Source organism: Pelodiscus sinensis, chromosome 31 (genome assembly GCF_049634645.1).
Source record: "Pelodiscus sinensis isolate JC-2024 chromosome 31, ASM4963464v1, whole genome shotgun sequence".
Classification (NCBI taxonomy): domain Eukaryota; kingdom Metazoa; phylum Chordata; order Testudines; family Trionychidae; genus Pelodiscus; species Pelodiscus sinensis.
In genome coordinates, this window is record NC_134741.1 from 13,754,745 (window position 1) to 13,782,627 (window position 27,883).

Below are 27,883 nucleotides of genomic sequence, written 5' to 3' on the forward strand. Positions count from 1 at the left end.
CAGACATCAGCCCTGTATCCCCCTGCCCTGAGCCCCATGGAAGAGGGAGAAGCTCCAGGAGATGGCTCTCCTGGGATCATGTCTCACATTGATCCGAAGGTTGTGGGGACCCAGACCCACCCTGCAGCCAGGAAAGCTGGTTCCTAAAAGCTCCCCCCATCCTCGACTGAGGGGTCAAAGAAGAAGCTGGGGAGAGATGATGCCAGAGGTTTTTGGGTGGGAAAGTGCAGCTTCTTGCCTCTTGGGCTAAGTTTGAGAGCCGCAAACAGGGAAGTGGCTACTGGATGCTCTGCATGGCCATTCCTACCCAGCTGGATGTGGTTCTTGTTCTTCTGCACAGCACAGACCATGGAGACCAAGGATTTTCCAATGGGCATCCAGATCACACCCTCGTTGAACTGATGGGAATAGAAACCAGACATACAGGTTCGAACTACTTTCAGCTGAGGGACAGGTTTGTCTGGTTTACATTCATTGGCACAGGAAAGCATTATGCATCTGTTGTCATTTTAAGAATCCCTGTACAACAGAAATCCAAACTGTGCCACCCTTAGAGAGGCAACTGTTTCATTTAAGATAATCATTTTTTTAAGGGGGCACTTGGAGTTGAAGCAAGGACCACTTGAGGTGCAATGAAATACGCTACCACTGAGCTACACCCCCATAGCAATCATGCCTTTGTGTCCAGTGGTGGGAAATTAGCACCTGACTGCACTGGCTGCAGGAGCAGGTGGTGTTTCGCACACATGGCAGGGGGAAGACGGCTCTCCCTGGGGTTGGGCATGTATAGTGCCCTCCCCAGACTGTGACCAGCATGACATGTCACAATAGCGCATCACCCCCTGTGCTCCTGCCTCCCCTGCCCTGTGTGGTTATGTCTACACTTGCATCCTCTTTCGAAAGAGGGATGTAATGTAGACATCCAAAATTGCAAATGAAGCCGGGATTTAAATATCCCGCACTTCATTTACATATTCGCCAATGGGTGCTATTTCAAAATACTTTATTTAGAAATACAAAATGCAGTTCAGATGCGGTTATTTTGGGAGAAAACCCTTCAACCTTGTTGTATGTTTCTTGACTTTTGGGCTAAGTTCAAAAGCAGCAAAGGGAGAGGCAGGAAAGTAGCTGCAAGATGCTCTGCAAGGCCCGGGGATCTGGACCAAGAGCTGTCCCTGTCTTTTTTGCTGTATAACGTTGCTCTTTGGCTAAGATTGAGTGCTTCCTGCCTCTCAGAGAGGATGAAGAGCAGTGAGAGGGAGACCTTGGCTGAAGGATCCGATTGCTGTTTCCTCCCCATATTGCATGGGCTGGGAATTAAACCCAGATTAACTGATTAGAAGGCAGCTATGGTCACCACTATACCACCAACATGAGCAGCTGTAGCTCATGGGAAAATTAGGGAGGTGTGGAAGTGACTACTGGCTGCTCTGCATCGCCTGGCGATCCAGCCCAAGAGCTGGCGATCCAGCCCAAGAAGCGTTGCTTCTCAGCCATTTGGCTAAGACTGAGTATTTCCTGCCTCTCAGAGAGCCATGTCACAGGCACAAGACCCCTCTGGCCTTCCAGGGACACATCCCAGGACCAAGCAAAGAGCAGCAAATGCTGGGCACTGTCATGGTCTGGGCCACAGATAAAGTCCCTCTTGGAGCTATAGTCAAAGAAGGAGTCTCTGGAGGCCCTGCAGTCCAGGCAGAAGAACGTGGACATTTATGGCCCAGTGGCTGGTGGCCTTGCAAAGAAAGGTGCACCACAGACCAAGTCAGAGCGAAGGCTAAGGAACGGCGGCAGGATTATCTCAGGGCCCATGAGGAACTGGACCAAATCCTGGGGGCTGGGGAACCGCTGTGTCCAAGAATCGTTGTGGAGTTTGTGAGGGAGATACCTGGGCGGCAGCAGCTGCAACTTCAGGACAACAACGCTGATGACCTGTAGCTCCAGGATGAGGAGGAGGATTCTAGGAGTGTCGTAACCCTGATTGTGGAGCCAGTTCCCCGTCCTCCCGCTGCCATATATGCGAGGTACCGCCTGCTCCTGCAGACAGTGCTGCAAAGGGCTAAGATCCCAAAACTAGGCTGATATGCAACCACTGTTGAGTGTAGCTTGGTGATAAGAGTGTGTGAGTGCAGATTATTGGTTCAATTGACATTGGTTCAATGTCATGTGCCTCCTTAAAAAGTTGATTATCCTAAATGAAACATTTGTACCTCCAGGTGTGTCATGTCTTGGCTTATGATTAAACAGGAATTCTTAAAATGTCAGCAAACCCCTGGGCTGTGTCTAGACTGGCAAGTTTCTCTGCAAAATCAGCTGCTTTTGCAGAAAAACTTGCCAGCTGTCTACACTGGCCACTTGAATTTCCGCAAGAACACTGACTTCCTACTGTAAGAAATCAGTGCTTCTTGCGAAAATACTATGCTGCTCCCGTTTGGGCAAAAGCCATCTTGCGCAAATCATTTGTGCAAGAGGGCCAGTGTAGACAGCACAGTACTGGTTTGTGCAAAAAAGCCCTGATGGCTAAAATAGCTATCAGGGCTTTTTTTGCACAAAAATGCATCTAGATTGGCACGGACGCTTTTCCGCAAAAAGTGCTTTTGCGGAAAAGCATCCGTGCCAATCTAGATGCTCTTTTCTGCAAATGCTTTTAACGGAAAACTTTTCCGTTAAAAGCATTTGTGGAAAATCATGCCAGTCTAGATGCAGCCCTTGTGTGTTCTTGTGCCAATGCACATAAACCAGGCAGATGGGTCCCTTAACTGAAACCAGTTCAAACCTGCTGTGTGTCTGGTTTCTATTCCTGTCAGTTGAGAAGGGGTGAGATCTGAACGCCCATCGACTGTTCTGTACAGAAGAACAAGAACCACGTCCGGCTGGAGAGAAATTGCTGTGATCAATCTTCTGAAACTTGATTCAGCGAGTCAAACTAAGACTCACTAAATCAAACCCAGAGGGACCCCCACCAGCTTCCAGTACTCCTGCTCTTTGCTCACTTTGGCTTCCCGCTGTGGGGACATGGCCAAGCTCAACTGAAGGAAGCCGACTCCAGTTACATATTGAGGGATGGTAGGACACATTGGCCAGAAACCACTGGGGGCTACCTCAGGTGCCTTGATCAGCTTAGCCATGGATTTTTTTCTCCCAGCTGCTCCACATCTTGCCATTGCCCATCCCATGGGAGTGGAGAAGAGAGTCATGCTCCAAGGCTGCAGGAGCTTTGCACTTGCAGGATCTCTGGGTACTGACCCCCACCCACCCCAGGGAATCACAAGGGCATGTGTTGCTCGCTTTTCTGTCCCAGCAATTGCAGCAAGAGCCCTGCCTTGCCAGTATCAGACACAGCAGCCTCTGTACCCACTCCAGGCTTGTGGTTTCCTTCACAATGCTCCTCCCCAATCAGCCTTTTCCTGAACCAGCAGTTCCATGGGTGGCCAGGGGAGGCCTCTTCTGTGTCCCAGGAAGACATAAGAAAATACAAATAAAGGCCACAGCAAGGCACCACTGGGAGTTGAACCCAGGATCTCCTGTTTACTAGACAGGTGATTTAGCCAGCTAAGCCATGGTGCCATTGTCAGGAAGTCTGGTGAAACTGTTCTATTCTATGGTACCAGACAACACCTTTGACTCCCAAAATGCAGCCGACTGGAGGTGTCTGGCTCCCTGGGCACAGAAAGCTACAGCTCACTGGGCAGGGACTCTAACATGTACATCTCCCCCAGCTACTGGGACTGTAGAATTTACCTTGAGATTTAGTGTTGCTGGTGGGAGGGAAAAGTGAAACAAACATTGATCATCTCGATTATAAACCCCTGGGTCTCAGGGTTTGGGTTGGAGTCCCTGGGACTGAAAACTGAAAACCACCCCTGAGCTCTTATCTGCCCTGAGCAAGGGCAGCAACTGTGAGTGGGGTACGGAGAAAGTTTAGGCACTTGAGTGGAACACTTATATGGCTGGACTTACATTGCTGGCAAAGGACACTGTTCAATCCTCTTGAGCAGGGACTTATTTGTGGGTTGGTTATGAACCCTGTTGGTGCCCAGGCCTGACATAACCTGCCACACAGAAGTCACACAGCAAACGGGGCTCTCAGAACACAGGGGAAGTTTGGGGGCTTGTTGTTGGGCTGTGGGGTGAAGCAACAAACCAGCCCCCTCCTGTGGGGCCTGTGAGTGTTGCAGAATCTGGGCTTCCTGTGCCTGGACAACAGCAAACGAAATGTTTCGGGGTCACACAGAGAACCACCTGGACTGCCTGGGCCTGGGCCATGAAGCAGGAAGTGGCTGAGGCTGCAGCCAGCCAGGGAGCTCCCTGGCCCCTGCAATTGCCGACCTTAGGGTTGCCAGATGGGTTCAACAGAAATATTGGACTCACTTGACACTACCTCACAATCTACATTACATATTTAGAAAATACCTGACATTTCTATTTCCTCATTTACACTTTCTCAGTTTGTTTCCTGAACAGAAAGCTCAAATACTGGACAATCCGGTTCAGAACTGGATACCTGGCAACCCTAGCCGGCATGGAAGCAAAGTGTAAGGCTGTGAGAGGAGGCCTCCTGTCACCTCCCCCAGCCTGAGGCAACAGGGCTTCCTCCTCCCCTCTGAGGAGGGAGCAACAGAGGCCAGGCTGAAGGTTTTGTGCTGGGGCTGGAGGCTTAAGCCTGAGCTGTCAGCCTCAGAGGGACTTGCTTCTTCTCCCCACTCCTGCCATGCTGCCTCCTTTGGCCAGCAGCGCACAGGGGGCAGCCAGGAGAGCCGGCCGCCATGGGCAGAGAAGGCCAAGGCACAAGCCTCTCGGGGGCAACAGGCCTGAGGCCTCTAGCTTTCCCAGGCTCATGCCAAGGGGCTTTCTGTGGTGCTGGGAGAGGAGGGATGCCAGGCCCAGGCCAGTGCGAGAAGGGGCAGTACCTGCCAGGGCAAAAAGGGTTGCTGCAGAACATGAGACATGGCGTTTCTGCCTGGTTTCACTCAGGGGACCTTTCCTTACTGCTACAGACTCTTCTCCTGTTACTTGAGAGACTGAAATGGGGCCATTCTTGTGGTAAAAGAGGCCAGTGTGCCTGGGCCTCCCCACACAGACCAGAGCACCCCATTGGGGACAGGACAGAGCCTTGAATCAAGCATTTGAGAACACTCTGATCCTCTATCCTGTGACAGGGTACTGAGAGGGACACTTCATACAGAGTGGCTAGCTCAGTTGGTAGAGTATGCAACTCTTAATTTCAGAATCATAGGTTCAAGCCCCATACTAGACAATACCCTCCCTTCAGTTATAGTCCCTGCATACAAGGCAATGCCCTCCCTTCAGTTACAGTCTCTGCATACAAGGCAATTCAGTCTTAGTTTTCTCCAGCTGTCAGGCAGGAAAAGTCTCTGAGCTCTCTAGTAGAACCCAGGAAGGAGGACACTAACTGACATTTCCAGCCTCATAGGAGAACAGAAGCAAATTCTCCCAACCAAGAAAGAAGGGGGGTGGGAACCCCCTCAGTATCTGATTGCTCCCCTTCAGCACTCTGTAGCTTCCTGTCCTTCAGCATCAACTCTGTGATGGGACAATAAGAGCATGTCTACATTGGAGCGTTATTTGGAAATAAAGTGCCTGTCTACACAGCAAGCTGTTATTTCAAATTAAGTACAAGTTGGCAGACTACCTACTCTGACTCCAGTATCCCCCATTTCATGAAGAGTAAGGGAAGTCAAAGGGAGAGTTCTCTTCCTTCCACTACCTGCTGTGGACGGTGCCAAAAGCAGAGTTAAGCTATTTCGACTTCAGCTACACAAACAAGTAGCTGAAGTTGTGTATCTTAGTTTGACTTTTGCCCTGTTGTGTAAACATGCCCTAAATGAGCTACTAGTTAAGAAACTGGCAAAGGATCCCTTCCCATAGTGTTACAGCACCAGGGAAGGGTACACACCAGGGCAGAAAGCAAAGTAGCTGGGGCTGTGTGAGAGACAGGAGTGGGCCTGAGGGAGCAGAGAAAGAATTGACTGGAGAAAGAGGGGGTCTCTTTCTGCCTGGGTTTGACACAGACCTTTTGCATGGCAGACAAATGGGATAACACCACAGAGCAGAAACAACAGGACAGAGGAAATTTTTAAATGAAAGCTTCAAACACCCCACTTGCAGGAACAGTTTACATCCATCAACATTTACAAAATGCTTCCCCACAAACATCTCTTCAGCCTGCATGTCTCTGGGAAAGATTTCTGCCAAACCCAGTCCCAGCCCACTGGTCAGAACTCCCTGAGAAACAGAACACACTCACTCACAGCCGTGTCCCCCCCAAAGTGAGGAAGGGGAAATGAGCCACAGGCTGCTACCCTCTGGGTCAACAGATAAGTGGGTTGACTGTCCTCAGGGACACCACAGCAACATCCCTGCTTCCCCCTCGGAGGGGGTTTCCTCAGGGCCAGACCGAGCCATTCTGGCTCCCTGGGCAGACAGGTTAATTGCGCCCTGGGTTGGTGAAGGGCGCATGCGTGGTCCAGCCCCCGCCCAGAATGTGTGAGAGGGTGTAGATCTGGCGGTGGCAGGAGGCATGTGCCTTGCCCGGCCACTGCAGCTGCTGTTCAGCCTGATGCAGGCCGAGCCTGGCTGTGCAGGGCCCCGCAGCCGCCGGGGGAAGAGTGTGGCTGGCCAGCGCTGCAGGGGTTAACGAGGCCCCTGCCTCAGGCAGCTGCTGCAGCTTGCGATATGGGCGCGTGGTGCCTGATGGCAGTTATCAGCTATAAGGGGCACACAGCGCCCCTTATATCAGGCGCCCTGGGCACCTGCCCGGCTAGCCCATGCTTTAATCCGGCCCTGGGTTTCTTGCATAGAACGGCCCAAGCCCCAGCCTCCATGAGAGGGGTTCCCAGCTGGGGATCTCTGGCAGCAGCCATGGGACGGTAGGAGCCAGCTACTGCAGAACAAAGGACGCCAGAGCTATGTCTACACTCACGGCTTCTTGCGCAAGTACAGCCGTTCTTGGGCAAGAATCCGCAGAGTGTCCACACTGCCTACCTGCTCTTGCTCAAGGAAATTTACAGTATGGTGTGGTAAGAGAGAGCTTCTTGTGCAAGAGCTACGCTCTTTTTTAACAGGTGTAAGCCCTCTTGTGCAGGAGCTCTTGCGCAAGAGGGCAGTGTGGGTTCTCGGCAGCGATTTCTTGCGCAAGAAAGCCCTATGGCTAAAATGGCCATCAGAGCTTTCTTGCGCAAGAGAGCGCCTACACTGCCATGGGCGCTCTTGCACAAAAGCACAGCTTGCAGATGGCAGTGTGGACGTTTTCTTGCACAAGACTTCTTGAACAAGAACCCTTATGCAAGATGTTCTTGCGCAAGAAGCCATGAGTGTAGACATAGTTCAGGAGTGGGAGAAACTAACCATCTGCTTTATTTGCAAAGGAGAAACAAAGACAAACACTTGTCCCCATCCCCACCCCGCGTAGCCTGGCACTTTTCACCCCCAGCCTGGGCCGGATTAAGACATGGGCACCAACCTATGGAGGCACCTGATTGAAGTGGTAAGGGATGCTGCATTAGGTGCCCCCCATAGGTTGCCGCCCTGGGGCAGAGGCGTGCATGCAGTATCCGCCCACTGCCCAGGGTGCAAGAATGGCTCGGGTCGGCCCTGCCCCCAGCCCAACTCTCCCAGGCACCCCCAGAGAGCAGCACTCACAAATGGGGGGTTGGAAAATGGAGAGACTCCCTGAGACACCAACTCAATAGGAATTGCTCTGGGTATGTCTGCACTGAGATAGCAGCCCGGTGGCCAGGCTGTAGCTGGCCCAGCTCAGCTGTCCCTGGCCTGAAGGGCTTTGGTTGGGAGATTAGAAACCTGCAGACAGGGGCATCTCTGGGGGGCAGAGGGAGGATGTCACAGTGTCAGGGCAACTGTCATGTCCCCCCCACCTTCTTTTGTTCCAGCCCCACTGCTGAGAGATACTGACCATTGTCATTGCTTAAACTGCACACAGAGCTTGTGGCAAAGGCTAGCATATGGTTAAAATACAATGAACATTCTGGTAAGTTATCAGAGGGGTAGCTGTGTTAGTCTGAATCTGTAAAAGCAGCGAGGAGTCATGTGGCACCTTATAGACTAACTGAAGTGTTGGAGCATAAGCTTTCGTGGGCAAAGACCCACTTCGTCAGATGCATCTGACAAAGTGGGCCTTTGCCCACAAAAGCTTATGCTCCAACACTTCGGTTAGCCTATAAGGTGCCACAGGACTCCTCGCTGCTTTTATTCTGGTAAGTTCTCATTTGTGTTGTGCTGTCTGCACATCTAACTAACCAGAGATCAAAGTGCATGACCCAATGGCCTTCACAGAGACAGAAAACCCACAACACAGGGTAGGTTATTCAACATGCTCACATTTATAAGAGTGAAACATAAGGAAATCTTTTAAGCCTCAGAATCTAGGAAATAAACAAACTTACTCATTTTCTTCTGCAGTGGCTAAACCTGCTTTATTTCTTGCCTCATTACATGTCTGTGTTAGTTAAAAAGTTCTATATGTCATTGTACTAAAACAAAAACACAAGTTCACCTGAACAAATGATCTGGAATAGTCCAGAAAAGCCCAGCAGGAACTAAACCCAGAGATGGAACCAGGGCTCTGAGATGGGACCAGTCATGCTCTGCTGGGAGGTTCATTGGGATTTCCCTGTCCACACCAGGTCTTTCTCCTGCAGCCCTCAGAAGCCGGACTTAGGACCACAGAAACCACACTGGGATTCCTGTGTATGGGGAGCCCAGGCCACTTGTCAGTGACCCTTGGGGTGCATCTACACAGCAGCCTTATTTTGGAATTACAGTGCATGTCTACACAGCAAGCCGTTATTTGGAAATAACATCCACCTGGAGAACTTGGTCTTTTGGTTGGGCTGCATGTGAAGGAAGAAGCCAAAGACCCCAGGTTGGGGGAGAGCCCTGGTTTGGAGGGGCAGCTGGAAAAGAGGTTTTAGGGGGAGTTTGTAAAAGTTTGTACTGAAGTTTCAGTGGAGCATTAACAAAGCATTTTTTGTTACCTTTGAGTTTGTAATCTGCTTTGCTCTGCCTGTTCTCACTTATCACCACTTAAATCCTACAGCTTGTACTTAATAAAATCACTTTTACTTACTATCAAGCCTAGTGTAAACAATTACTACCTATGGGAGCAATCAGTGTGCACATTCCCCTTTCATTGCTAAATGGGGCTGTCACATTACTGAATTGGAGGGAAGCAGCCAGATCGCTGCTGCACCCGTAGGTGGGGGTGTTGGCCCCAGAAACTGGTATGAAAGGGAGCCATGTGGGGTATTGAATGGGAAATTATTGTTTGTTAATCTTATGTACGCTATGTGAGCATATAATGTCTGTGTGTGTAGGTAGGAATCTGTAATCTGTGTGGAAGCTGAATATTTCTCTGAATAGGGTTAAGCATGGCTATGGACAGGCTGAGTAGCAAAGCCCTGTGGAACAATGGCTCTCAATAGGCTATGGACACAGCCAAAGAATGGGGTTTGTCACCTGAGGGCAGCCAGCAGGGAACATAGAGATTGGCCTCTGACCAGGTGACTTGCTGCATACAGGAAGAGGCCAGGAAGGAGGTATAAAGAGGCCATGCAGTCAATGCCATTTTGGTTCTCAGCTCAGCACTTCATCCCAGAGGCAGCACTGCAGGGATTGAAGAGCCCGGAAGACCTGTGAACCCATCCTGATCGTAGGATGTGCAATAAGAACTTTTAAACCAGCAGCTGCAACATCTCTGCTAGAGCCTGCATCGAGAACTGGGAGATTTGGTGCATGTAACGTACTGTACTTTAATAACCTTACTCTCATGCTTTTCTTTCTTGTGATAATAAACCTTTAGTTATAGATTCTAAAGGATTGGCCCAGCGTGATTTGTGGGTAAGATCCAGAGGGTAAATTGACCAGGGATCTGTGGCTGGTTTCTTGGACCGGACAGAACTTGTTCGGGGTAGGTGGGATTGGGTGCTAGGACCCCCCCACCTGTGTATAGGCCCGGGGCCATCTGGGGCATGGATATTGCTGGGGCGTCGGAGGGCTTTTGCTCGTGAGGCTTCAGGCAGGCAGCTGAAGCGCTCTGTGAGACTGGTTTGTGGCCTGTTTGGAGAGGTCACCAGTCAAGGGGGCTGTAAGAAGCCCCGGATTTGAGCAATTTGCCCTGAGCGGATGCCCTCAGCTGTGCCCAGACACGGCCCGGTCTGTCACAGGGGCTTACCCCATTCTTTGGGGTTTGATCCCATTTGGGAAGTGCAATCCCAGGAAACTGGGCCCTAAACTGCACTCTCCTCAGACCTGAAGATGTTCAGCGTCTGTACAACTGCACAGAGGCGGGGGTGGGGGCAGGAATCTCAGCTTGGGGCCTTGGCCAGGTGAGACTAAGGAGCTACCCCAGGAGGACCAGGTGGTGAGAAGCCCCAGAAAGCAGAAAGGTGAGTGGCAGAGGCCAGGTCAGTACCCCAGGAGGCCCTCCCCAAGGGATCTTCTGGGACAACAGCCACCTGGCCAGGCAGCTTAAAGGGAACTCAGGTTACACATTTCTCCCCTCTGTGGGTCCTCCAAAGGCTAAGAAGATTTGAGCTCTGACTGAAGCTTTCCCCCGTCAAAATAACTGAATGGTTTTCTCCCCTCTGTGGACTGTCTAATCTTTAACAAAGTCTGACCTGTGTTTGAAGCCTTTTCTGCAATCAGAGCTTTTATAAGGCAACTCTCTTGTATGTATTCTGATGGCTAGTAATGCAGGAGCACTGACTGAAGCTTTTCCCACAGTCAGAGCAATTGAAAAGGTTCTTTCCTGTGTGGGTCCTCTTATGGTATAAAAGGCTTGCACGGTGACTGAAGCTTTTCCCGCAGTCAGAACAATTTAAAGATTTCTCTCCTGTGTGGATCCTCCTATGGTCAAAAAGGCTTGCGCGGCGACTGAAGCTTTTCCCGCAGTCAGAGCAATTGAAAGGTTTCTCTCCTGTGTGGGTCCTCCTATGGTCAAAAAGGCTTGAGCTGTGACTGAAGCTTTTCCCGCAGTCAGAGCAATTGAAAGGTTTCTCTCCTGTGTGGCTCCTCCTATGGGTAACAAGGTTTGACTTCTGACTGAAGCTTTTCCCACAGTCAGAGCAGTAGAAGGGTTTCTCTCCTGTGTGGGTCATCCTATGACTAACAAGACTTGTGCTGATACTGAAGCTTTGTCCACAGTCAGAGCAATTATAAGGTTTCTCTCCTGTGTGGCTCTTCCTATGGGTAACAAGGTTTGACTTCTGACTGAAGCTTTTCCCACAGTCAGTGCAATTGAAAGGTTTCTCTCCTGTGTGGCTCCTCCAATGGGTAATCAGTTCTGCGTTACTACTGAAGCTTTTTCCGCAGTCAGAGCAGTAGAAGGGTTTTTCCCCTGTGTGGGTCCTCCTATGTCTAACAAGGTGTGAAATCTGACTGAAGCTTTTCTCGCAGTCAGAGCAATTGAAAGGTTTCTCCCCTGTGTGGCTCCTCCTATGGGTAACAAGGTGTGAGCTGCTACTGAAGTTTTTCCCGCAGTCAGAGCAATTGAAGGGTTTCTCTCCTGTGTGGCTCTTCCTATGGGTAACAAGGTTTGACTTCTGACTGAAGCTTTTCCCACAGGCAGAGCAATTGAAAGGCTTTTCTCCTGTGTGAGCCATCCTATGGATAACAAAGTGTGAGTTTGTACTGAAGTTTTTCCCACAGTCAGAGCAATTATGGGATGCGTCTCTTGTATATATTTTCTGATGGTTTGTAAAGTGTGAGTGCTCACTGAAGCTTTTCCCAGAGTCAGAGCACTTGAAGGGCTTCTCTCCCGTATGGACCCTTTGATGTTCAGGAAGAGTTTCACAGTCACTACACGTGCAGGATGACTGTTGATGGGGGATTTCCTGTTGAACGGTTTCTGTGTTTCTTTTCTCCCCTGTGCTCCTACTACTGGAGTTACCCTGTCCCTCTCCTAGATGGTTTCCCTGCTGCTTTTTTGGGCTATGCTGACTCTCACAGCTCTCTCCTTGCTCACGTAATTGGAAAACATGCCCTTCAGATCGTCTCAGTAATAGTCCACATGGAGACACTTGCTCCAGTCCTTCCTGCTGAAGACTCTTTTCATGGTTCTCAGTCAGTGTCCCGTCACCTGTTAGAAGAGAAATGATCCAGACAGAAGTTATTCTCCACGATGAACTGCAAGGAAACACTAAAAGAGGAATAGAAAAGGGGACACACGCTCAAATAATGGTCAAATTATCATGAGCTGAGTTCGTCGTCCTCCTTCACAACCCTTCCACAGAGAAGAGAACCCAGCCTTTCCTCGCCCACCACACTCTGACTGGAGTTGAATACAAGCTGAACAGTCAGTCAGACTTCATGAAAACACACAAGTTACATCTGCTATAAGGAGACAGAAATTGGTTTCTGAGTCAGTTTAACTGATTGCTCACCTGTCCAGGTGTTGCTGATGATCTCCCCTTCCTCACAGCTCGGAGGATCTGGGACCTGCAACTCCTCCTCTCGCTCCACCCAGGAGATCACATCAGTTTCGGAGACTGGAAATCCTGTTTGGAGAGCAATGAACCAAGTGCTGATCTTGTTCATTAAGGTCTTTGCCATTACTGCTTCCAGAGCCAGGATCCGAGTCACCCACCCAGAGAGGCTCCTTTCCCCACCTTGCAGAGACTGGGCTCTGGCTGGTACAAGATCCCAGGACACACTCACCTGCAGTAAAGATGCAGCACTCCCCCACCTTGGGAATGGCCCAGCTCATTCCCCAGGACAGCTAAGCACTCTGCTGCACTCTCTAGAGTACAGCTCAGCCCCCCTCACAGCCCGTTCCATCCTCCTGGAATCCCACAGCTGGACAGGAACACACTGCTCAGAAGGGGAGCTCTAGTGAGTGCATGAAGGTGTGACACCAAGGTCCCCAGATAGGGCTCAGACTGCAGCTGCCACATGGCAGATCACTAGGACTTGGAGATGAAGGACCCAGCAGATGTCTAGCTCCCCAAGTCTGTCCACAAAACCCCTGGCTGATGGGCTGGGCTTGCCCTGATCTTTGGCTCAGATGTTCTACTCGGGCCAGGAGGAGGCAGAGGAAGTTGCCTGAGCATCTAAGTGAATCCTTGGCTGGTTGCTTCACGCCCTGCCTGTGCGCCACACTCCTGATCCCAACTGCCTGTGTCTGGGTGGGCCCTGCCAGCTGTCCACAACAGTTGCCATTCCCCTGGCTGCCCAGGATGACGCTGGGCTTCTGTTGGGGCAAGCCAGGGCGGAGCTGGGCCGTGCTGCTTCTCTGGTGCTTGTAGCTGTTGCTCAGCTCCCCTTATGCAGCCTCCGTTCTACTCTGCCAGCAGCAGCCTTTGTGTAGTTTCCCAGTCTGGCTCTTCTGGCCAGCCTGGCCTTTGATTTGGTGCCCCTCCAGGATTGCACAGAATCTATCACCTTCACACCTTGTGAGTACGTTTCCCTCAGCTTTGGCCCCACCCCTTCTTGGAACTTCATTTTCTGTTCAGAAGATCCACCTGTGACAAGACCATGGAGATCATTGTGCTACTGCTGTTAAATAAAATAATCATAGTCATCACATCAGAACATTCCCATTGACATGGCACTCAGCACACTTCACTAAAGGTTTATTGCAGCTGTGTATGTCCATTCTTTTTGAACTAGAACAGGCTGGGCTTTGGCAGAATGGTGGAACACTGGGTACCAACTAATCAGGAAAGCACATTCCTGAGCAGGAAGAGGCCAATCAACACACAGATCTCCACAGTAGCTGCAAACACAGTCCTAAGAGATGGCTCAGAAAGACACCGACCCTTGTGCAAAAGAGCGGGATGAAGGGATAATGGATACGGACGTTTTGTTCAAAGAAACAGGCAGGAGGCTAAGGGGGTAGAACACATGGAACAACATGCATTTTGTTTGTGTCAATTTTTGAGAAGTCACAGGAGGGGCATGTTGATGCTGGCTAAGAGGCAGCATTCTCACTGCTGACTGACTGGTACTGTTATTGGGTTGGGACAAGTCTCACTATACCTATGTCTGAGGAGCTAGGATACCTGCACCGTACTCCTTTTCACAATAAACTTGGCCGAGTGCCTTTGCCTCCAAATGGAGCCTGGATCTTTCTTAGCAGCAACCCTGAGCTGTGCTGCATGGATAAGCCGCAGGCTCTGCCAGTGTTGCTGGCATCAGAACTCCAGAAAGAGCCACCCTGAACAGCCATAATAACGCTCTGTGGCGCTAGCAGCAATTCTAATGGCACTGCAGTCGCTGCAGGAAGCAAAATTATCAATCACAGCAGCACCTGGGAACTCTGGTGTAAATCAGGACACAACTGTGCTATCGGGGTGCACATATGGAGCTAAGCATCACCCCTTAGTGTTGGTATCCTTCCAAGCCCTGAGAAATAGGGACACTCTATAATAGCTATTAAAGAGAGAGGTGACTGCACACAGAGAGTCTAAGGGACTTGATCAAGGTAACACAGGAAGATTGTGACGGGCAGAGAACTGAACACAGGTCTCCTGAGCACGAAGCCAGACATTCACACAGGAAGAAAAAGTCCCTACTCAAAAATATTTCACTCTAAAAACACAAGACAGATGACGTGATTTATCTCCACTGCACATAGAGGCAAGTGAGCACCAGAGAGAATGAAGCTGAACTTTTGAAAGGAAACCCAGCCTGAGCCTGAAATGCAAGGAGAGCTCTGCTCACGTTTCTCTACTACAAAGCTATCTCGGACAAAATACTCACAGAGCATGAACTGCCTCATCCACCCTCCCTCAGCCCCAGCCCCTCCCACTGGCAAGAACAGCATGTCACAGAGATCAGGTACAGGCAGGAAGGACTTTGGGAACTGCACCCACCTTCCAGTGGTTCAGCCCACTGCCACAAGGGGAACCTGCAGCCACTAACAGCAGATAGACCCAGATGCAGAGCCAGACCTCTAGTACCTGCTGTTCCTTCCTGAGCCCTTCTACTCACACCTCTAGTCAAGGCATAAGATGGGCAAGATAGGGAGGAAGCACACTGAGACCTTAGCTGTGGGAAGAGCAGCTCCACTGTTAAGTCCCTCAACCTGCTTTCCCTGGGAGGGGCCACGGAGGGGACAGTCTTTCACAGAAGAGCCAGGATTATTGGGGCAGATACAGGCAGTCTCCGGGTTACGTACAAGATAGGGACTGTAGGTTTGTTCTTAAGTTGAATTTATATGTAAGTCGGAACTGGTACATATTGTAGGGGAAAGTTTTATATTAAGCAATAACACTTTGTTTTTGGCTTGTGTACCTCACTATTTTAAAATAAAGCACATAAAAAGATGTTCATTAATATTTTTCCATGCTAGCATCTACTGAGTTGGACCATGACAGCGTTGGAAAGGGAAGAATTTCTAGATTTCATGAAGGTATACTTTATTCATTCAACAGTCTCAGTGTTCTAGAAAAAAAGAGACCCCCATTCCAAGGAGTTTAGATACTATGGTGATATTCTTGGGATAGAGCCCAGAAAGGCAGTCCAGATGAGAAAATATTCACACAACATTTCTCAAAATATTCAAATATTTGTCCATTTCCAAGCAATTGCTAAATTGGTGCTGAAGTCAGACTGAATGCAACCATTTTGCATTTTGACAGCTGCAGAGCAACAGTCTAGGGAACACATGCTCTTTGCTTTGCTCTTCAACCTGGGCGGTGGGGGACGGACCCCTTGGGCACCAGGGGGACTACATTTCCTAGGCTGCCTCAGGCGCAGGCTACCCCTTGTTAGCGTGAGAGCTGCAGGTTGAGACACAGCAGGCGGCTGCTCTGGGCTGTCAAGCAGCCACGGGGCCCGGCATGTATAGAGGGGAGGAGGGGGAAGGCGGGAATGGGGGCGGGGAGGCTGCTTTTGACCACTGATTCGGCAGCCTGGCGCTGGGGGGGTGGGCTGAGGCCGGCCGGCGGGCAGGGCGGGCCGGCGGGCAGGGCGGGCAGGCTGCGAGGCCGCGGCGGGCAGTGGGCGTGGGGAAGCACTTTTCCTCCGCCCGGCACCTCTGAGGGGCCCCTTTCCCCGCGGCCAGCTGCTGCTACAGGCGGAGGCTGGTCCGAGCCCGGCCCCATGGAGTCTGCGGGCTGGAGGAGCTGGCCCGAGGAGGGGGATTTCCCCGAGGAGGAGGAGGTGGATCCCAGGATCCAAGTGAGTGAGCCCCGGGGATGCTTCTGTGTGCCGGAAGCTGCCCAGAGCCCGCACGCACTGTGCGGACAATGCCTGCACCCACCCCATTCGTAACTAGGGATCCGACATAAGTCGGATTGATGTAACCCGGGAACTGCCTGTACTCATAACATTATGGGCAAAGACAATGTGTGATCCTGAACCAAACCCAACCCAGCTGCTCCAGAGCCCACCCAGCTTTTGTTACCCAAGGGGACAAGAATCCTTACTCAGCCAGTTCACAGCCTCATAATTCTCTTGCATCACATCCCTGTAGAGGGCTCTCTGGCCTGGGTCCAGCAAAGCCCATTCCTCCTCAGAGAAATACACAGCCACCTCCTGGACGCTAACCAGCTCCGCCATAGCCATCTCCTGTCCCTGGCTCTGAAGGCTGGGGGCTGAGCTAGAGACAGACATGGGTGTTCTGCAGCCTGGCAGGGGGAGAAGGCGAATTGGAGACATTTCTGAAGGGGCTTTAATCTTTTCCACACCCCCATTCTCCCCAGACTCTGTCCCTAGTGATGTGACACATGTTAGACTCTGCCACTGTGAACAAAAGTTTTAGTCTAGATATTCCATTAATAGCATACGAGAGTTAGATCCCAAATTCATATTCATTTCTCCCGGTACCTGGCTTGAGTTACAAGATTACTGTGTCTGCAACAATGGGATATAGTTCTCAGCACCCAGTGTTTCTGATAACAAGCCATGTATTCATCTGCCTGAACATGGACATAGGTTAAATGCAGGCTGCTGTATTTAAAACCCTTAGTCTTCATTTACAGATTTGCAGGACAAACTTTGCTCTCATCTCACAGAGACGTTATAATACCTTTCCAAAATAGGGTATGTCTACACTACAAAGTTAATTCGAACTAACAGAACTTAATTCGAACTAGCAGAGCGCTTAATTCGAACCAGGTAAACCTCATTCTACGAGGACTAACGCCTAGTTCGAATTAAGTAGTTCGAATTAAGGGCTGTGTAGCCACTTAATTCGAACTAGTGGGAGGCTAACCCTCCCCAGCTTGCCCTGGTGGCCACTCTGGGTACCACCAGGGAAACTCGTCTGCCCCCCTCCCGGCCCTGGAGCCCTTAAAGGGGCACGGTCTGGCTACGGGGCCCGTGCAAGGTGCAAGCCTGCCAGCACCCAGACAGCAGACCCTTCACCTGGCACGGCACGAGCCAGCCACCCACTGCCACCCAGCCGTCCGCCTCTTCCTGGGACCAGGCTGGCGGCTCCCAGGAGCCTGCCCGGGGCCGCAAGAGGCGGGCACCCGCCTTGTCTAGTGCGGACATCGTGAACCTCATTGAGGTTTAGGGGGAAACCTCCAACATCCATCACCTCCACACTAGGCACAGGAAAGTGGCCGTCTAGGGCAGGAGAGCTGCCAGCCTGGCCACCCAGGAGCAGGTTTGCATGAAAATCAAGGTGGTGAAGTGAGACCCCGACCGTGAGCCCGGATCTTAGAACATAAAAACATAAGAATGGCCGTACTGGGTCAGACCAAAGATCCATCTAGCCCAGTAGCCTGTCTGCAGACAGCGGCCAACACTAGGTACCCTGGAGGTAATGGACCAAAGACAATGACCAAGCCATTTGTCTCATGCCATCCATCTCCAGCCTTCCATAAACAGAGGCCAGGGACATCATTTCTACCCCCTGGCTAATAGCACTCCATGGACCCAACCTCCATGAATTTATCTAACTTCTCTTTAAACTCTGTTATAGTTCTAGCCTCCTGCAGCAAGGAGTTCCATAGGTTGACTATTTGCTTTGTGAAGAAGAAATTTCTGTTATTAGTTTGAAGCCTGCTACCCATTAATTTAATTTGGTGTCCTCTAGAGAGTCCTTCTATTATGGGAACTAATGAAGAACTTTTCTTTAAAAGCATGAGTGATGTGGAGAGGGTGCATATAAACCTCTATCATATCACCCCCTCAGTCTCCTCTTTTCTAAGCTGAAAAGTCCCAGTCTCTTTAGCCTCTCTTCATATGGGACCTGTTCCAAACCCCTGATCATTTTAGTTGCCCTCCCCTCTCCCACCCTCTCTCTTCCCCTCTCCCACCTCCTTTTTCCAGTCTCCCCCTATTTTGTTCAATAAAGAGAGTTTCTATTTTTGAACACACGTGTCCTTTATTTTGTACATCAGGAAGGGGGGCTAGGGAGGGGTAAGTGGAAGGAGGTGAGGGAGGAATGGGGTACGAGCCCCCGATGGGAAGGACTGGGGTGGCTCTGTGGGCTCCTCAGGGTGAATGCTCTCCTGCAGCTCCCCGATTGACACACCCTCCCCCGGATGGCAGCCTGCGGCAAGTGCAGCCGGTCTAATGGCCGAGTGCTGTGATGTGCCGAGTGCAGGCATTCAGGGCACTCCAAGCCAGGACTGCTTTGCTGTCCCTCATCGAGTTAGACAAGCGAGCGGGGAACCCCTGAGAACTGTCTGTCCGGGGTGAGGATTGGGTCCCTTTAACCACAGCCCTCAGCTAGCCTGAGATAGCAGCTCCACGCTCTAAGTCCTAACCTGATGCCCTGCCGGCACTGCTTCCGGCCATCCTTAACCTCGGTTCAGGGTCCACTCAATGTGGACATGCTAGTTCGAATTAGCAAAACACTAATTTGAACTAGTTTTTAGGTCTAGATGCACTAGTTCGAATTAGCTTAGTTCGAATTAACTAATTCAAATTAAGTTAGTTCAAATTACTGCTGTAGTGTAGACATACCCATAGAGAATCAGTGAAGTTAAGCATCTGAATGGTGGTGTTGTTATTAAATACGTGTGCTTATTATTAAACACTTGTGCTGAGTGTTTGCAGGATGAGATCTAAAGATTCATGGGATCAGAAGATATCCTCAGTTATGCAGTCTGACCCCCTCAGTGGCACAAGCGATTACACTTAGTCCGGTTACCCAGGCACTAAGCTCTGTTTCCCCACAGTGTATTTTCTAGAAAGTCCCGCAGTGATTTGAAGACATCAAGAGATGGGAGAATCCACCAGCTCTTTGTTAATTTGTTTCAACAGCGAATCTTCTTCCCTATCAAACATTCATGCCTCTTCTCTTGTCTGAAATAGTCTCGTTTCAGCTTTCAATTACTGGCTCTCACTGAGCTGTATCCACTCGACAGGGTGGGTAATTCATTTTGATGGGGTAGCCAAATGAAAAATGGCTGAGAGCTGCACTCTTCCATGACATAAATGCAGGAAATAGAGGATCCGGGATGGGCATTGAGAGGAGGAGGATGCTTGGGGTAACGGTTTGGGATACAGGACAGATAAAGGGGTCTAGGAGGGAGTTTGGGTGAAGGAGCCTTTCAGCCTATTTATTGTTTGAAACCAAGCCCATATTGAAACTGAATGAGCAGTGAAATCTGAGCCTGATGGTGCCGTCCGTTTTGTGCTTTAACTTCACCCCTTTAGCATCACAAACCTATAGACTACTGTTTCTCCAAATGTCCACAAGTCCCCATGCAGCAACCCTGGGGCTCCTCATTGATCACTGGGTGATTTAGTGCTTTGTGCACTGTGGTCCCTGGGTTTGGTTGGTAAATCCAATGACAATCCCATGAAGATGTTTTCACAGGAATTCTCACATCTCTTAAAGAATTTCCACCAGCAAACTCACCTCGTCTGAAAGCTCCAAGGGATTTTCCTCTTGCTCTCTCCAGTGCAGAGGGCAGAGTGTCTAGTGGGGGAAGGGATAAGAGAGGTGAGATTCCAGCCTCTCCTATTTATAACAATGTCCCACTCGGAACTCTGCATTTCAATTCTATCAGACACACACCCAGGTATTTAGTATGAAAGAGTCTGAAACTTTCATTTCCTCTCTCACTCGGGCACCTCCCAACAATGGAACCAATATCCCTGCAGCCTCACACCTGTCCCAGGAGAGAGAATCTGTAAATGAGATTTACTCTTCCCTCCTCATCCCCTTCCTCCTGGTTTCTCATTCACTTACTGCCTCTTATCATAACCTGGAGCTGTGGTAGCGGAACACGTGGCCATCACAGTAACTTTAGCCATTTTGATCTCGGAATGGGAGGTTCAGAGTTTGCAAACCCCTGGCTCTATCTGCAAGCACTTGGGTCTGTTCGCTCAGTGTCTCTAACGAGAGCAGTGTGATGAGGCCGTCCTTCTCCATGTGGGAACTGAGGCAGGGGAAGGTTGGCTTCAGAGGCCAGATTCAACAGTCTCAGATACTTGAACTGCTTTCCCCTCATCCATCCCTTCCAGGTACCTTTGAACTCCCTCAGAGTCTCCGACAGAGCAATCGTTTTCTGGGAGAAACCTCTGCCTTGTTCTTCTAGTTCAGGGGAAATCTCTTCTGGCAGCTGGAATTGCCCCATATCACTCCTGGACAGAAACAATTCAATGTGATTTTATGTCGTTTACTGCTGATAAGTTCTGGCTAGTAAGTCTCAGCTCTAACAGGCCTGGAGTTAGAATTCCTCCAATTCTCCCAGCCTGAGAACAGGGACAACACATCTCATGGCCATACAACCTTCCCCTCAAAGATCCCATTTCTGTTCTTCACTTCTGGCCTGGGGAGACTGGCTGGGGGTGTAAAGGGGAATAGAGTCTCCATGGCCAACTCACTCCTTGGCCTCTAGATGCTGAGGGAGAGGAGGTTCCCATGTGAAGGGCAGAAGGAATCTGTCCACTAGGGATTAGACTGAGACACCAGCTCCCCTCTCCCCAGCTCAGGTCTCCAAGCAGCCCTCGAGTGGGACAGACTCTTGATCCCTGCTGTCCTGGGCTGAATGTGCTCAGTGCCCAGCAGTGACAGGCCCATGTTCCACCCCACAGTCCTGTGGCAACGAATCCCCAAGGAGGTGACAGCTCTAAGAAACGCTTGGTCAGACTGTGCCCTGAATGGGGAATTCCAGAGTCTAAAGTGCGAGGATGAGACCCTCAGAATTAAATGCATTAGAGATATTCACATCTAAAATCTGGCTGTAGAGCTCTGGGGAGATGTGGTGCTAACATCCACTCCAAGCCTTTTCCCTGCTCTGTGCAGTGTGAGGGGAGTGAGAGCCACGTACCTACTCAGGGTGCTTCTGACGTCCTAGAAAAAAGACACAGAAAAGAATCTCAGCCCCATTGGACACACACAGGGGACCTCTGAGAAGGGATTTTGCAAACCTGGGAAGAGAGGCCCTACCCTGGCCCCAGGGATATGGATCCCCGAGTGAATGGGGCTTTGTTATCTCTAATAGATCTGTGCCTGTAACTCTACAAAGCACAAGTGTCATTCACATGGCAGCAATGCACAAGGTGTTGCACTGAAATATGACAACTGGGACCCAGCACTTGTGATTCAGGAACCCCTCTTCACTGTGTGAGGAGCAGGGATGTTTGTCCTTCAGTCTCACCTAAGGAATTCATTTGCTGGCTTCTGACATGTCCCCTCCAGCTCACCGATCCCCTCGCTGATATGGGAAATCTGCATGGAGAGGTTCCTGACAGTGTCAATCTGGAACCTCACAATCACATCTAATTTCTCCAGCTGAGCTAGGAGTTGCTGCTTTTGTTCCTCCAGAAACTGCAGCAGCTGCTGAAACTCAGCCACAATCATCTGCCTCTTGGCTTGGGTCCATTTGTGTGTGAAAACAGGGAAAGGGCTGGTCAGGGGCATAGATGGAGCCCACAGCCCTTTCACGGGGAGCTGAGTGTGCAGTAGGGAGAATTCCATGGAAAACCCTAAAATTTGCAACATTTGACTCTTTGTGATTACTAGGCAGATGCGTCTCTTCCAGCATCTCTTTTGCCCCATGTCCCTCTGAAAGGGATGTTCCCATGTCTGTCGTCGGCAGCATCTTTTGTTATTCATGGGCTTTGGGAATTCATATCCACAGCAGCAGGAGGCAGGACTCAGCACCAGCCTGACAGAGATACCCAGGGAGGAAAAAGAAGCAAACATATAAATGCACCACGTGAGCAGACAGTCTTTCAGGGGCGCATTCAGCTCACTTGGGGAGGATGTCTGGGAAAGCCACAAAGGATGGACATTAACTCATGCGTTGACATGGATGCTCAAGGCCTTTCTACACATGGATCTCAGCCAGCAAGAGAAACATAGACAAGCCCAACCTCACCAAGGCCACACAGGAGTCTGCCTCCTAACAGAGCCCTCTCACTGCCAGACCCTGCTGGTCCCTAGCCACAAGCACTTACCAGATACTCCTGGCTTTTCCCTTCTGCTGTTTTTTTCCTTTTCAGCAGCTTTTCTCTCTTCTCCCTCAGAGTCTTCAAATGAGTCTCCAATTTTTCCTGAAGAAACAGAAATAAGTACGAGGGCAAACCACTTTAGATGTTGGGAGCCTATATGTCTGCCTTTAAGAGAATCCCAGTTTTGTGGAGCTCTGCCCCTGTCCAATAGGGACTCAGCTCTGTACATGTCTTTGTTCATAGAAAAATACACAAGAGGAGACTGCAGATGTAGCAGAACACCTACGAGCGTGGGGGACAGATCAGTGGTGGCACCTTCATAAAGAATGATGCAGGTGGTTAATAATACTAATCATGTAACCGATTACAATTTTATCAGTGACAGTATTTTTTAACCTGCTGACAGGCAGGGTTGGTAGTGGAAATGGGCTCTCCTGGGGCCAGGGATCTCTTGCGAGGTCTGCCAGGGTGGCCACAAGAACTGCTGGCCAATAGGAACGCCTAGCAGCTGCAGACTGACTTTAGCTGCCAGAGGCAAGTGGGCACTTCAGGGGTAGTGGGGAGTTTAACCGGTAATTAGCACCGAAAAACATTAACTCATCAGTTAAACCAGTTTGAACTCTTGCTACAATCCAGTTGAATCCCAGTTCTGCACATAGACCTGTGCTTCCTGAAACCCTGCAATGGGTGGAGTGAAGGCACTCGGAGCCCCACACAGCATCCAGCCCAGCAACCTCATCTAGTGCCAGCTGCTGCATCAGAGTTTAACCCCTCACGGAGCAGCCCAGAAGTTCAGCATCCCAGTGGGAAACCTCTTCTCCCTGATGAGCCTAGGGCATCTTTCTCTCTTAACAGCCACACTTCATCACTGTTCAGTGATGCTGAGGGACAGGGAGCAGTGTAGTCTAACAACTGGACCAGGGTTCAGGACCGAACTCTATCCCTGATGTGTTTGGCGACTATAAGCAACTTGCTGCCCCAGCTTCCCTTCCCACAGTTTGTCTAACTGGACTGTGACCTGCTCAGAGCAGGGACTTTCCCGTGCTGGTGACTGTGGAGGGCCCAGATGTCATTGCGGATCTATAAGGCAAATGACAGATTATTATTCCTGTTCATCCAATCAGTAACAGCTTGTAACCTCCTCTTCTCCAGTCCCAAGGCAGCTCACTGACAGAGTGGCCTATTGCTCCTGTAATCTGAACCTCTCTGATTATTAACACCCTCCCTTGTGCAAACACCCCTCCTGCCACCAGTGAGGACTGGGTTTCAGGATTTAGAGCCTCAGAGAAACATTTCCCACATCAGGTATCTGTAAAGACTTGACATAAGTTGCCACAAAGGCAGAACATTTACTTTTTACAGCATCTCTTGTATCATGAAGGCTTTACAGAAGCGGTCACCAACCAGTAGATCTTGGAGCCTCTGACAGGTGATCTTGACTGATTTGGCTAAGAGGCTATCAAGTGCAGCACTTCAGCTGCCCCCTCTCCCTGCTGCTGCACATCTCCTGCTCTTTGCCTGGGAGCTGTTTCCTTCTCCCACCCTGCATTCTATCTCTACAAACAGAGGGAGTCTGTAGGCTGCTTTTGAGAGTGGTGCTGGGGTGAGCCTTCCTGAGCCCCACTGCACCACCACAGAGGAGTCACCTGTGGTAAGCAGTGTGCAGCTGGAGCCTGTATCCTGAATCCCTGTCCTAGTCATGTACCTCTCCTGCACCCCAAGCCCCTTCTCTAATCCTGAGTCCCCTGAGCTCAAACTCCCTTACAGAGCGTGAACCTCCTCCTGCACCCCAACCCTCTGCCCCTGCCTGATGAAAGGGAGAAAAGATGGAGGAGGGAGAAGGGATGTAGTGAGCAGAGGAGGGGCCTCGGAAAGGGTCACAAAGGAGGTGGGGCAAGGGTATTTGGGTTTGAGGTAGATCCTGGATTGCACTTAAATTCAAAAAGTGATACTTTAAAAGGCTGGAGACCACTACTTTACACTGGTTGGTTCACATCTGTGGCCGGTAACAGTCAGTGAAATTAGCCTGTAATTAAAAGCCAATGTTATTTCCCATCACACTGGACAGCAACTCTGTACCTTGTACTCCTGGGCAGCTTCCTGTAAGGGCACCACCATGTGAGCCTGGGATCTGTCATACACCACAGAGATGGGAGTTTGATTCTCTTCACAGAACAGCTTCAGAGCCTCTTGGTGCTCCCCGTCCCATCTTGCTCTCTTTGTTGACTGGAATCTCAGCGGCTTGGCTAGTTCCACCACGTTTGCCAGCTGCCGGTTGGGCTGGAGGGGTCCCTGCTGCTCAGTGTCTCTGCCTTGAGGGCTGAGGGGGGCCTGGCAGAAATTGTGCCCACACTCCAGAGTGACAGGGGCAGTGAAATCCTCCAGACAGACAGGACGCGGCGCTTCCTCCCAGACACTTTCCATGGGGCTCTCTGCAGCCATGGCTGCCTCTGGGCTGGGGAACAGGGGCCGTGTCACATTCCTGAGCTCAGCAATGGGGCAGGTCCAGGGGGCGGGTGTGTGAGGTACCAGCACTGAGGATGCATAAAATCAAAATTAAAAACCGAAAAAGCCCCCAAAGCTTTGCTCACCCCCTACCCTCACCAGGGCCTCCCCTGGGCCCCTCAGCTCTCTGCCCCAGCCAGACATCCCCCGTCTCTGCGCCCCTCATGCTCATGCCCCTCCTCATCCTGAGTTCAAATCCCACCGCGCACACTCCGCATCCCCCTCACAGCCCCTCTGCTCGCCACCTCCCCGCCAGGCCAGCGTGAGTAGCAGGAAGCGCCAACAGCCCGAGGGGCGGGGCAACCGCAGCGGCGGGGGAGGGGAGGGGACAATTCCGGGCCGGCCCGAGACGAGGCCATTACCCAGCCGGAGCCGCCGCCCTCCCTACCCAGCGCCGGACCCACCAGCAGCACAGGACGGCGGGTCACAGCCCCTCACGGCAAGCTGCGGCAGCCCCGCAGCGAGTAACGGCCCCTCACTACAGCTCAGGAAGCGCGGCGCTTGCGCAGTAACCGCGGCGAAGTCCGCTCCCTTTCCCTACCCGCGCGCGCAGTCGGACGCTGCTGCGGGATGGGCGGGGCCTGAGCAGGGCCGGGGAGTGACGGGCGGCGAAAACCCGACCGCGGCGGAGCACAAGGGGGGGGGGGAGGGGAGTGGCACCGTCCCACCGCGCATGCGTAGCAGGCCCGTGACGCCTATTAGAGTCCAGCGCGTGGGCTTAGCTCAGACCGGGAGCTGCCTGGGTACGACCCAGCCCAAGGGGCTCCCCAGCCCAGAGACTGCTTCGGAGCCGGGCCGCAGGGGCGGGGCGTGTAACAACACGGGGGGGTCCTTCATTGCCGGCCTGGGAGCGGGGGCGGGGCCTGCACGCGCTGCTGGGGCCTCACGTGGCTGCGCCGGGACCGGACCTTTGTTGCGCTCACGTGGGCCAGTCCGGCTTCTGCCCAGCGCGTCTGGTTGGTCCCGGGGCGGCGCGCGGAAGGAGGATGCTCACCTGAGAGATTGTGCCCGTGTCTGAGCACTGCGCGTGCGCAGCAGTTCTCCTGCAGCCTGTGTCTCTGCCCGCACGCGCTGGGAGATGCAGCGGGCGGGCTAGGGTGGGGTCTGGGTAGATTCAGGTCTGGTGGGGGGAGGGGCGCCAGGTAAATTCTGCAACACCGAGAGCAAAGCCCCAGCGCGGGGGACGGGGGGCGGGGGGGGGGGTTAAAGCAGCTTCCCCAGTGGGGATTAGGCGCGAATCAGAGTGGCCCTGGCAAGGGGCCTTTTTATTTGCTTCAACATTTATTTTAATCCCTTATTCACCTGGGATGCACTGAGCAGGCTCAGGAGGGCTGCAGATGCCCCTCCACTTTGTCATGCCCACTGGAGCTGTATGTTTGTGCTCACTGCATTTTAAAGGAGCTCGTCTACACTGGCCCCTTTTCCGAAAGGGGCATGTTAATTTCACAGGTCGTAATAGGGAAATCCGCGGGGGATTTAAATATCCGCCGCTTTTTTCCGGCTTTTAGAAAAGCCGGAAAAGAGCGTCTACACTGGCCCCGATCCTCTGGAAAAAAGCCCTTTTCCGGAGGATCTCTTATTCCTACTTCAAAGTAGGAATCTCTTTGAAGTAGGAATAAGAGATCCTCCGGAAAAGGGCTTTTTTCCGGAGGATCAGGGCCAGTGTAGACGCTCTTTTCCGGCTTTTCTAAAAGCCGGAAAAAAGCGGCGGATATTTTTATTTAAATGCCGCGGGGGATATTTAAATCCCCCGCGGATTTCCCTATTACAACCTGTGAAATTAACATACCCCTTTCGGAAAAGGGGCCAGTGTAGACGTAGCCAAGGTGTTTAAAATGTAACAAGAGTGCTAAAGACAGGACAAAGTCTCATAACATTTTTCTTGTCTTATTCCTGGGACTCACAGAATTGCTCTCCCATCTCTGCAACCCATATTCATTGTTTTGCTCTGTGCAATGCAACTCAAAGTCCTGCTGCTTTGAAACAAATGTAAGTAAAAATCAAAGTACTCTTCTGTAAAACTACTTCAGGATACTTTCGTACTTTCACTATCTTAATTGTACTTAAGTATTAAAAAAAAAAAATTAATTGTCCTATGGAACCCTTTGCTTAACCATCCGAGTTCTTCCAGGTCACCATTCTCTCTCTCTCTCTAAACACTTAGAATTCTATATTATATGCACACCTATACTATACATTTTTCAATTATGGAATTTAACAATAGTCACTGCCTTCATTTATAAAGATGAAGAGGGACAAATTAAATACAAGCCAGATTACAGAAATGTATTTGTTTTGTCTACCTTCACGGTGTGCTTTTTTCCATTGTAATGATTAATTTCCAAAATGTTTGTTCAGCCGTAGGAGCATTTTTTTCAAAATTACCAATCCTTGCTCTCCTATGAAAAAATGAGTCCATCACACAGAAGAATCTCTCACAGGCAGCTGATGGAGACAGAGGTCTGTTGGCCCTCGTGCACAGCTCCCTAATTCTAGGAAAAGAGTGCAGCAGATCCATGGTCTCTCCTGAAGAGGCCAAATACCCTTCAAGCTTCTTTGCAGTTTCATTTGTCTAAAATGACATAGTCTCTTACATTTTCTAATCCCAGTTTCATGCTTGTTCCAAGTGGTCCTAACATTTGGCATCAAGATGTCTGCTGCTGTTAGCTCCAGATCCTCAATTATTTCACCAAAACATTTCTGAATGCTGCACTGGAATCTATCTACCAATGGCCTCAAGAGGGCATCATGTTTCTTTGCAGTTTTGAAACCATCAAGTATAATTTAAATGTAAAAAACAACAAATTGTCTGGTAGCACTTTATAGACAATAAAACATATAGATGGTATGATGAGCTTTTGTGGGCACAGCCCACTTCTTCAGATGACTGGAGTTTTGAGTTTAGGATGTGCAGACCTATTTATTTTGGCTCTGCACATCTTAAACTCAAAACTCTGGTCATCTGAAGAAGTGGGCTGTGCCCACGAAAGCTCGTGATAACAAAACATGTTGGCTACGTCTAGACTGGCCCCTTCTCGGG

General features: G+C 50.8%; 1 protein-coding gene, 1 long non-coding RNA gene and 1 other non-coding gene across 5 annotated transcripts; 1 reads left to right on the forward strand and 2 right to left on the reverse strand.

The window, feature by feature from the left end:
* Window positions 1-3,490: 3,490 nt before the first annotated feature.
* TRNAT-AGU (transfer RNA threonine (anticodon AGU)) lies at window positions 3,491-3,564 on the reverse strand. The gene has a single exon. It is a non-coding gene; the product is annotated as a tRNA-Thr (tRNA).
* Window positions 3,565-8,200: 4,636 nt separating this feature from the next.
* On the reverse strand, window positions 8,201-25,489 carry LOC142818235 (uncharacterized). Of its 3 annotated transcripts, none has more exons than XM_075912355.1 (9): window positions 25,385-25,489; window positions 24,418-24,872; window positions 22,345-22,440; window positions 21,213-21,235; window positions 20,408-20,523; window positions 19,796-19,855; window positions 13,422-13,493; window positions 12,417-12,530; window positions 8,201-12,112 (listed from the first exon to the last, which is right to left on the reverse strand). In XM_075912355.1, the coding sequence occupies exons 2-9, from the start codon at window positions 24,778-24,780 to the stop codon at window positions 10,686-10,688; spliced, it is 2,271 nt and encodes a 756-aa protein (XP_075768470.1). In that variant the 5' UTR covers window positions 24,781-24,872; window positions 25,385-25,489; the 3' UTR covers window positions 8,201-10,685. The 3 variants fall into 3 exon arrangements, with proteins under 3 accessions (XP_075768470.1, XP_075768469.1, XP_075768471.1); XM_075912354.1 differs by having other exon boundaries at window positions 25,248-25,387; XM_075912356.1 differs by lacking the exon at window positions 13,422-13,493 and having other exon boundaries at window positions 8,202-12,112; window positions 25,248-25,387.
* Window positions 25,454-27,748, forward strand: LOC142821461 (uncharacterized). Its single transcript, XR_012898243.1, has 3 exons — window positions 25,454-25,586; window positions 26,750-26,832; window positions 27,202-27,748. It is a non-coding gene; the product is annotated as an uncharacterized LOC142821461 (long non-coding RNA).
* Window positions 27,749-27,883: the final 135 nt, after the last annotated feature.

Coding starts and splice junctions, on each gene's coding strand:
- LOC142818235 (XM_075912355.1), bottom strand. CDS start 24,780: ATGGCTGCAGAGAGCCCCATGGAAAGTGTCTGGGAGGAAGCGCCGCGT. Junction 21,236..22,344: donor GGAAAAGCCAGGAGTATCTG/GTAAGTGCTTGT, acceptor TCTTTTTTCTAG/GACGTCAGAAGCACCCTGAG. Junction 13,494..19,795: donor CCTTGGAGCTTTCAGACGAG/GTGAGTTTGCTG, acceptor GTCTTGTCACAG/GTGGATCTTCTGAACAGAAA.